The sequence below is a fragment of the Myotis daubentonii genome, chromosome 11 (assembly GCF_963259705.1).
Source record: "Myotis daubentonii chromosome 11, mMyoDau2.1, whole genome shotgun sequence".
Classification (NCBI taxonomy): Eukaryota; Metazoa; Chordata; class Mammalia; order Chiroptera; family Vespertilionidae; genus Myotis; species Myotis daubentonii.
This window is the reverse complement of record NC_081850.1, coordinates 53,023,110-53,032,829: the sequence shown is the minus strand read 5'-3', so window position 1 is coordinate 53,032,829 and position 9,720 is coordinate 53,023,110. Positions and strand designations below refer to the sequence as shown.

Genomic DNA, 9,720 nt, shown 5'->3' with positions numbered 1-9,720 from the left:
GTGTTTAACAAACTTGCCGGGTGATTCTGGGGCATGTGAGGCTCTCTGGTCCAGCCCATTGAATATCTATCTATAGTAGGTTGATGGATGCTCTGTAAAAGGAAGATCCATGGTCAAATAAGTTTAGGCATTACCTATTCTACACTGCTTTTGGAAAGTCACAAATCACACTGGCATAGCAAAGGCTCTGAGAAGTCCTGTAGTAGAGCTCTATTTATTTGTGGTTAATCCAATGTTGTCTCAATTCGATTTTTCAGTTTGCCTACTAACATTGCCATTCACACTCAGTGAAATGCTGATTGATTTAAATCATTTTTCCCATCGATAAATTGCAGCCTAGAGGTACAGGGATTGCCCCCAGTCACAGAGAGAGTGTGTGTCAGAGCAATGTGCCTCATCCCAAAAGAGGCTCTGTGGGCTCCCCACCCTCCTACACCCTCTTTCCCTCCACTGCAGCTGTGGAGCTGGTCAATAGGACAGAGGTCTCTGAGTTCGTTCTGAAAGGATTCTCTGGCTTCCCATCCCTGGAGCGCCTGCTCTTCCCTCTGTGCTTGGCCATGTACCTGGTGACTCTGCTGGGGAACACGGCCATCGTAGCGCTGAGTGTGCTGGACGTCCACCTGCACACACCCATGTACTTTTTCCTGGGCAACCTCTCCACCCTGGACATCTGCTACACGTCCACCTTCGTGCCCCTGATGCTGGTCCACCTCCTGTCGGCCCAGAAGACCATCTCCTTTATTGGCTGCGCCATCCAGATGTGTCTGAGCCTATCCACAGGCTCCACAGAGTGTCTGCTGCTGGCCATCATGGCCTACGATCGCTACCTGGCCATTTGCCGGCCACTCAGGTACCCGGTGCTCATGAGCCAGCGGCTCTGCTTGTTGCTGGCAGGAGCCGCCTGGGTCCTCTGTCTCTTCAAATCAGTGACTGAGACCGTCATCGCCATGAGGCTGCCCTTCTGTGGCCACCGCGTGGTCAGTCACTTCACCTGTGAGATCCTGGCCGTGCTGAAGCTGGCATGTGGTGACACGTCAATCAGCGAGGCCCTCCTGCTGGTGGGCGCCATTCTGCTGCTGCCCGTGCCCCTGGCCTTCATCTGCCTGTCCTACGCGCTGATCCTGGCCACCGTCCTGAGGGTGCCCTCGGCTGCCGGGCGCCGCAAAGCCTTCTCCACCTGCTCGGCGCACCTGGCCGTGACGCTGCTTTTCTATGGCACTGTCATCTCCATGTACATGAAGCCCAAGAGCAAGGAGGCCCGCGCCTCTGACGAGGTCTTCACAGTCCTCTACGCCGTGGTCACGCCCATGCTGAACCCTGTCATCTACAGCCTGAGGAACAAGGAGGTGAACGAGGCCGCCAGGAGGGTGTGGGGCAGGAGACGGTCCTCCAAGTGAGGGAGGGCCTGCAGGTCGTAGGCGAGGCCTCATGTGCCGAAAGTGAGGATGGTGAGGGGCACGGGGCTGTGTTTCTGGACTCTTCATCCCAGAAAGGCAGCACCAACACCCACCGATGTGCAGAGAATAGCTCACAGTTGCCCTCTCTGCTCCTTCCCCGGTATTGCCCTGGGCCAGCCCCGCATGTTTGCCAGCCTCCTGGATGGCCTCCAGCTTCCAGTTTTTATTTTTTTTAAATATTATTTTATTGATTTCAGAGAAGAAGGAGAGATAGAAACATCAATGATGAGAGAGAATCACCGATCGGCTGCCTCTTGCATGCTCCACACTGGGGATTGAACCCACAACCCGGGCATGTGCCCCGACTGGGAATAGAACCATGACCTCCTAGCTCATAGGTCAACGCTCAACCAGTGAGCCACGCCGGCCGGGCCACATCCCAGTCTTACTCCTCCTTCCAATCTCTCCTCACAGGGGCAGCCAGGAGATCTTTTGAAAAAGCACATGTGATCATGTCACTCTCCTGGCTGAAACCCCTAAAGGGCTCCCCACTGCTCTCAGGATGAAGTGCTACCTCTTCAGTGGGCATCCGAGGTCCTGACCAACCCCGCAGCCGTCGCCCACATTCTCACTCCTGACAGCCACACACACCAGCCAAGTGGGGCCTCGGTAACACCCTGCACTGCCCAGCTCGCTGCTCTTCTTGGTTCTTCCCACAAAGCAGCCCCGGCCCAGCACACAACTCCACGTGTAAAAAGAGTGCCTAACCCTCAAAGCCCAGCACAAATGCCACCTCCTCCTGGAAGCCACCCCACTTTGCTCCTCCTGCTCTATTTTCAGTATTACTGTCAGAGCAGGGAGTGTCGAATTCCACTCTTTTCCAAAGTTCAGCCCTGCCGTACCCAGGCCCCTCATAGGTTTCCTCAATAAACAAATGATAGTGTCAATGTAGGGATAATAATGGCAGAGCCTGGGGTTCTTCCTAAATCTGAGCAGAGCTAGATGGAGTGCACAGATGACAGGCAAGACCGAGAGCCCCTGGGAGATGACAGTAGAGGCAGTGAGAGGCCTCAAGTCCAAGATTTCCAGACCTGCCCAGCTGCCAGGACAACAGTCACCTGGAGCAGCCCAGGGCCTGGATTCCCCCATCTCCCCTTAGTAGCAGCAGCTGCCAGTACCTCCCTGTGCAGCATCCAGGCCTCACCTGGCTTTGGGGAGGCTTGCTCTACTGCTCTTCGTCCCATCCCCCTGACATCTGCCATAGCCGACTCTTCCCGGTGCTCAGCCTCTTCCCAGCTTTCCTTGCTGAGAGCTCAGTGAACACAGAAGTGGGCCCAGACTCTCATAGCATCCCCATTCCCTGCCTGCTCTGGCCTCAGAGGCACCATCTGTATGACGGGACAGCTGGTCTTGGCCTCCAAGCAGGTAAGCACAGGCCTTGCTTGAGTCCTCGTTCCCCTCCGTCCCTCTTTCTGCTTCTGTTGGTCAGAACAGAGGCACTGGGGAGAGAAGCACCCCGCTCCCTGCACCCCAACCCTCTCAACCAAGCCAGAGTGAAGGCTGCCAGCCAAGACGTTCTGCGGGGCCTTCGGTGCCACTATAGGAGTTCGGCCTTCGTCCTGTGGGCATTGGGGGTTTTTAATCACATTTACAGTTAGAAAGGCCACTGATATACAATTCTCCACCCATGAAACTGGCAACGAATTTTTTAAATGTCTATTGTTAATTAAGGTGCGTTGAAGTAGGTAATGTCATATACTGCTGGTGGGAATGGGAATAAACTGATATGAATTTCCTGCAGAGTAAATTGGAGTATGAATCAAGAGACTTAAAAACTTCCAGACCCTTTGACCAACACCTCTACTTCTAGGAATAAGTCTAAGAAGATAATTACAGGCACAAAGAATTATATACAAGAATATTAATCATGGGATTGTTTATAGTAACAAAAAACTGTAAGAATCTCAATGTCCAACCATAGGAGAATGTTTAAATAAATCCTGGCGGAGTCCAAACCTATATAATTTTATTAATCAATGTCACCCAAATTAATTCAATAAAATTTTTAAAAAATAACTTCAAAAGAATAAAACTAAGTGGTCACAATCTTCACCTGTATTCTTGGTAAAAATTCCAAAAGCCAAATCATAGTGTAATGGAAAATTTTGCATCAGCTGCTGCTTTACTTAAAACTGTTTTTTAGGCCAAAACCGGTTTGGCTCAGTGGATAGAGCGTCGGCCTGCGGACTGAAAGGTCCCAGGTTCAATTCTGGTCAAGGGCATGTACCTGGGTTGCGGGCATATCCCCAGTAGGAGATGTGCAGGAGGCAGCTGATCGATGTTTCTCTCTCATCGATGTTTCTAACTCTCTATCTCTCTCCCTTCCTCTCTGTAAAAAATCAATAAAATATATTTTAAAAAAAAACAAAAACTGTTTTTTAGCCCCTAAACTGTGTCAACTTATTTTGTATTGTGGGAAGGAAACAGAAAAGGAAATAGAAGGGATTGAGAAGGGAAAGGGGAGAGAAACCCGTAGACCTCATGCTCCTGGCTAAATCCCAGACTTAATGGTCCCTCACAAGTGCTTGGGATCTCATACCCCATACAGCAATTTGCTGTTCTTACACTTCCATGAATCCAGGTCCTTACAACAATCCTGGAAGATGACAGCCATTTCACAGACCAGTATGCCCAGGTCCAGGCCAGGGGAGCCATGGTCCCCAAGCCTCAGACCCAAAAGGGCAGGACTGCAATGAGACCCAGTCTTCAGATTCTCTGTCCAGTGTCACTCTTGTGCCCGCTCCAACCCCCTCCCAGGGACAGCACACGGAGCCTGGGGTCTCTGAAGGCCCACAGCTGCCAAACCTGCAGTCTTGTGTAGTTGCAGGGTTTGAACTTTAAATTGGGCAGGGACTGCGAAGTCCCTGAAGGCAGGGAGCAGGCAAGTTGTCTATGTGGCAGGTAACAGGAGGCTGGTCCTCATGGGCACGGCCCTGGCCCATCCCTGCACAAGTGTGTCTGCTGGTAATGAACTCGGCACATCCCAGCTCTGCTCTCGGGCCAGCTCACCTGGCAGCCCACTCCAGTTACCTGCATGCACTAATGCCACTGGGCCAACAGGGAGGAGGTAAGAAGAATCCGTAACATGCTGACTCCTCTCAGTAAATCTTTTTTAAACATGTAAAAATCAGAATATCTGCTTGGGAAAGAGGACATAATACCAAGAATATCAGCTACCACTTATTGATTCCTTACCATGCGTCAGGCTCTGAGCTGACAGCTTCGCATGCATCATCTCACTGGATCCTCACAATAACCTCACAAGGAAATACTGTTCTTATCTCTGCATTACAGGTAAGGAAGGTAGGGCTGAGGGAACTGTTAGCCAGTGGGACCTGGGATTTGGGTCCTGGTCAGTCTGACTCCAAACCCCATGCTCACCTGCTCTGCTATACAGCAAGGAGGCAGTGATGCAGGAATCTGAGATCCCGCGTGTCAGGGAAACTGAAAACCAAGCTTTCATCTTGCTGAGTCATTCACCTTTCTTATAAAATAATTTTTGAAGCTAAAGTAAGTATGAAATTTATCAGCTAATGAAATTGATACTGACCTTGAAAAATAACCCTGGGTCTGTTAGACTTCATGATTGGGAAGTTGATGGAAGGATGTGAGGAAATGTTTGGAGGTTACAGAATACCAGAGACTGCCTAAGTGAATGGCTCCATTTCACCAAGGGAGAAATCTGACCAAGGTCATAGAACAGAACCAGAAGAAAGGCAAGAATCAACCCAGTTCCCTCACTCCCAGTCCCAGTTCATGGCATCACCCTGTCTCTCAGGGGATGAATATGGTGAGTGGAATTAGACAACTATCTCAGAGACACTCCTATCTCTCTGTGAACCTGATTTTCCAGGGCATGACAGAGTGAGGCACTGGCTGATAGATGCAGTGTTTTTCTGTGTATTATGTAAGTCATCATACCCAAACACTCAGGTATATTTCCAGTTCTCCTCTTCCAGAGCCTGTGGTAGGATTACACAGGGCCAGTGGATTGTGGGTGGATGTGAAACACACCTCTACTGGGTCAGAGCATTTAACTGCTGGTATGAGATGCTCTAGTGCAGTGGTTCTCAACCTTCCTAATGCCACAACCCTTCAATACAGTTCCTCATGTTGTGATGACCCCCAATCTCATTGTTACAAATTGAACATAATTAAAGCATAGTGATTAATCACAAAAACAATATGTAATTATATATGTGTTTTCCGATGGTCTTAGGTGGCCCCTGTAAAAGGGTCATTCGACCCCCAAAGGGGTCGCGACTCACAGGTTGAGAACCGCTGCTCTAGTGTTTTCTTCGCAAGCCATACCAACTGGTGATGCTTCTGATAGTGGAGCCTCCATCAGCCAGGTCTCTGAGGAAGACGACATGGAACAGAGCCCCCTGGAAACCTACAATGGGGGTGTAGCATGAGAAATTCCCTTAATATCACCCTTATTCAGGATGGAGGAATAAGGAAACCAGCGCAGGCTCTGGGGAAAGAGGGGGTCATGACAGACACTGACCTAAAGGTTGAACATTTCCACTCTACAGGGTGTGTAAGCCTGATTTCTGGTCATCACTCCCAGAGGTGTCGAGCCCAACAGGTACTTATGGCTGAAGACAAATCCTTTGATCTGCAGCCTCAGTAACAACTTGCTAGTGCTGGGCAGCTCCCTGCACCTTTACATGCATGTTTCCTCTGAGCTACACAGCATCCCCATTTCTCAAAAGGAAACGGAGTCTCAGAGAGGTCAAGTGACTTGATCACTATCACACAGCCAGTCAGTGCTGACGCTGGATGCAAAACTAAGTTTTTTGAATCTTGATTATCTGTTCAGTGACTGCTCTTGGCAGTACTCGCTGTAGGAAGTGCTGAGAGGAAGGAGACAGAGTCCTGCTCACGAGTGCAGTAGAGGAGACAGTACAGAGCACACGATGAGCACAGAGGGATGGCGAAGGGCTAAAAGCATCAGAAGAGAGCAGGTGACTGCCGGGAGCAGGCGGGAGAAGAAAGGAGCGATTAAGCTGGGCTCTGAGGAATGAGCGGGAATGCCCCCACTGGGGAAGGGAGGGAGGGCATGCCTACAAAAGGAAAATTCTTGGGCAAAGCGCTGGGAAAAAACAAAGTCTGCTAAGTAGAGGCTGAGCCCCTTTGTGCCTACACACAGATGCGGTTAAGGAGGGAGAATGGGGGGCAAACCCATCCCTGAAGGACAGGCAGGGCTCCAATGCTGTCCCAGGACACTGGCCTTACAGTCAATCCCAGAGGGAAGGGGCTGGAGGTGATTATATCTTCTGAATGAAAGTCACACTCAGCTTCTATTTCTCCTTTAGACCAGAGGTCACCTGGGCCATACGGCAGCTTTGCTGTTTAACAAGACTGCCTCGGGGACATTTCCGCTTCCTCCTGTGAATACCTGACACTGGCATTTCCCAAGGAGGCGGTGAGTCCTGCCAGGACAGCAGTGAAAGCGCCTGGGCGAAGACTGCAGCCTCTGCCCTGTATAAACTAGTCAGTGACTGACCATTCGGCGAGATGAGAGCCGGGTCTTCCCTCCTGTGTGGCGTCCGTGCCAGTCCCATCTATCCTAAAAAGCAATATGGAGATCAAGGAGGAGCTACTTGGATTAAATCCTGTGGCCAGTGGCTCTACTGGGATATGCTGTTCTTTCAAAAATCAGCAGAGGGTCTATGATTCCTTAAGGAGTGATGACCAGAAACCAGGCTACACACCCTGTGAGTGGAAATGGTCAACCCTTAAGGGCCAAAAGGAACACTCGGTGAGCACCATCCAGCACCCGCCTGCCTTACAGAGCTCATCTCCCCTCGTCCAGGGAAGAGGGAGCCCTCGTGACAGGTGTGGCATCTTTCTGTCCACTTATTTTCTTACTGCTATGGCCCCAGACTTAAACAATACCTAGCACAGAGTAGCATTCAAAAATATTCACCAATGAATGAATCTGAAACGATGTGCATGACTCAGCCATACGAAGTCATGACCTAGAGCAGAGGTTCTTAACCTGTGGGTCGCCACCCCTTTGGGGGTCGAACGACCCTTTCACAGGGGTCGCCTAAATACATCCTGCATATCAGATATTTACATTACGATTCATAACAGTAGCAACATTACAGTTATGAAGTAGCAACGAAAATAATTTTATGGTTGGGGGTCACCACAACATGAGGAACTGTATTAAAGGGTCACGGCATTAGGAAGGTTGAGAACCACTGACCTAGAGTTTCCTGTTAACAGCCAAGAACTCTAAATTCTAGCGGAGCTTATCAAACATGAATCCTACTCCACTGTCTCCGAGCCCACCCTGGGGGGAACCACAAAAGAGCTGAAGGGACCAGAATGTATCTCATCTCCTCTGAGTTGAGTCAGAATTGCAGAGCCGAGAAGGCCAGATTGTAGACCTTCAGTCTAAGTCTCTCAGTATACAGATGGTGAAACTAAATTCTAGAGGTGGGGCTGACCTGCCCCAGGGCACGTATTCCGGATGCCTGGCTCCCAGGCCAGCCAGAGCTTTTCCCAACACCTGTGTGGCCCAGACTTGAAAGGAGGGAAAATGAGATGGCTGGGGCCAACGAGACAGCCGTGACAGAGTATGTCCTGCTGGGCCTACACGGCCACCATAACATAGAGATGGTCCTGTTTGTGCTCTGCCTGGGCATCTACTCTCTGAATGTGCTGGGGAATGCCCTGCTCATTGGGCTGAACATGCTGGACCCCCGCCTGCACAGCCCCATGTACTTCTTTCTCAGCAACCTCTCTCTCTTGGACATCTGTGGCACATCCTCCTTCGTGCCTTTCATGCTGGTCAACTTCCTGGAAGCCCAAAGGACCATCTCCTTCCCTGGCTGTGCCCTGCAGATGTACCTGACCCTGGCACTGGGCTCCACGGAGTGCGTGCTCTTGGCCGTGATGGCATATGACCGTTATGTGGCTATCTGCCAGCCGCTTAGGTACCCAGAACTCATGAGTGGGCAGACGTGCGTGCGGATGGCAGCGCTGAGCTGGGGAACGGGCTTTGCCAACTCATTGCTGCAGTCCATTGTCACCTGGAGCCTCCCGTTCTGTGGCCACCATGTCATTAACCACTTCTTCTGTGAGATCTTGGCAGTGCTGAAACTGGCCTGTGGGGACATCTCTCTCAATGCACTGCTTTTAATGGTGGCCACAGCTGTCCTGTCACTGGCCCCGCTCCTGCTCATCTGCATGTCCTACATTTTCATCCTTAATGCCATCCTTAGGGTGCCCTCTGCTGCAGGCCGGGGCAAAGCCTTCTCCACCTGCTCTGCCCACCTCACAGTGGTAGTGGTTTTCTATGGGACTATCTCCTTCATGTACTTTAAGCCCAAGGCCAAGGACCCTGACTTGGATAAGATTATTGCATTGTTCTATGGGGTCGTGACGCCCTCACTGAACCCCATCATTTACAGCCTGAGAAATGCAGAGGTAAAAGCTGCTGCCATAGCTCTGCTGGGGGGGAATCTGTTCTGCAGGAAACTGTCCCGCTTCTCCTGTTCTCAACCTCTATTCGGCAGGAGAGTCTAGGTTATAATATGGTGATAACTTCAAAATTTCAGTGGCTCAGGACCACAAAGAGTTATTTCTCGCTCATGCTACAGGCCCATTAGAGGTTGGCTGGGGAGGGGTCTGTTCTATCATCATCTTCACCCCTCTGGGACTCAGAGTAATAGAGCAACTACTGGGACATTGCTGGTCACCATGACAATAGGAAAAGAGAAAATGACAAGGCCTGCACTGACTCTTCAAGCTTCCACTCAGAAGTAGCATGCTACTTCCACTTCCATTTTAAGTGGCTTCAAGGTGTGTCTGGGTAGCCAGGGTCTGTCTTTGCATGTGGCACAGAAGTGGTAGAGAGCCTCAGGACTAAAAGGGGTTACACAGATAGGACCAGAAATCTGCTCCGGCATGACCTACCTGCTCTGCTGACTGACGGCCGGCTGGAATGGTGTAAATCTCAGGGGGTAGGTGCCTATAGACTGAGGTGACCAGAAAGAACATGCTCCCAACATCTTTGCACCACATAAACCCTTGGGACGCAGCTGTGACTCTTGTGGAAAGAGAAGAAATTCCAAATTGACAAAATATGATCCTTCTGGCACTCAGGCAAAATGGGGCTCAAAACAGAAGTTACATTCTTGTGACAATTCCCTCCCATCTGAGCTTTGTACCCGCTAGTCCAATTTTCTGGGACCTCGGCTTCCTCCCTTGTTGAGTGTGGGTACCACAATCAACACACACACACAAA

The 9,720-nt window shown here is 50.5% G+C and overlaps 2 protein-coding genes across 2 annotated transcripts; both read left to right on the top strand.

Annotated features, from left to right (window-relative positions):
* Window positions 1-317: 317 nt before the first annotated feature.
* On the top strand, window positions 318-1,616 carry LOC132211701 (olfactory receptor 13J1; the record flags this gene model as incomplete). Its single annotated transcript, XM_059656210.1, has 1 exon — window positions 318-1,616. A coding segment is annotated over one exon (1,080 nt), but the record flags the coding sequence as incomplete, so codon positions are not given.
* A 5,682-nt stretch (window positions 1,617-7,298) lies between these two features.
* On the top strand, window positions 7,299-9,333 carry LOC132212125 (olfactory receptor 13C7-like). Its single transcript, XM_059657302.1, has one exon. The coding sequence runs from the start codon at window positions 8,016-8,018 to the stop codon at window positions 8,997-8,999; it is 984 nt and encodes a 327-aa protein (XP_059513285.1). The 5' UTR covers window positions 7,299-8,015; the 3' UTR covers window positions 9,000-9,333.
* The last annotated feature ends 387 nt before the right edge of the window (window positions 9,334-9,720 follow it).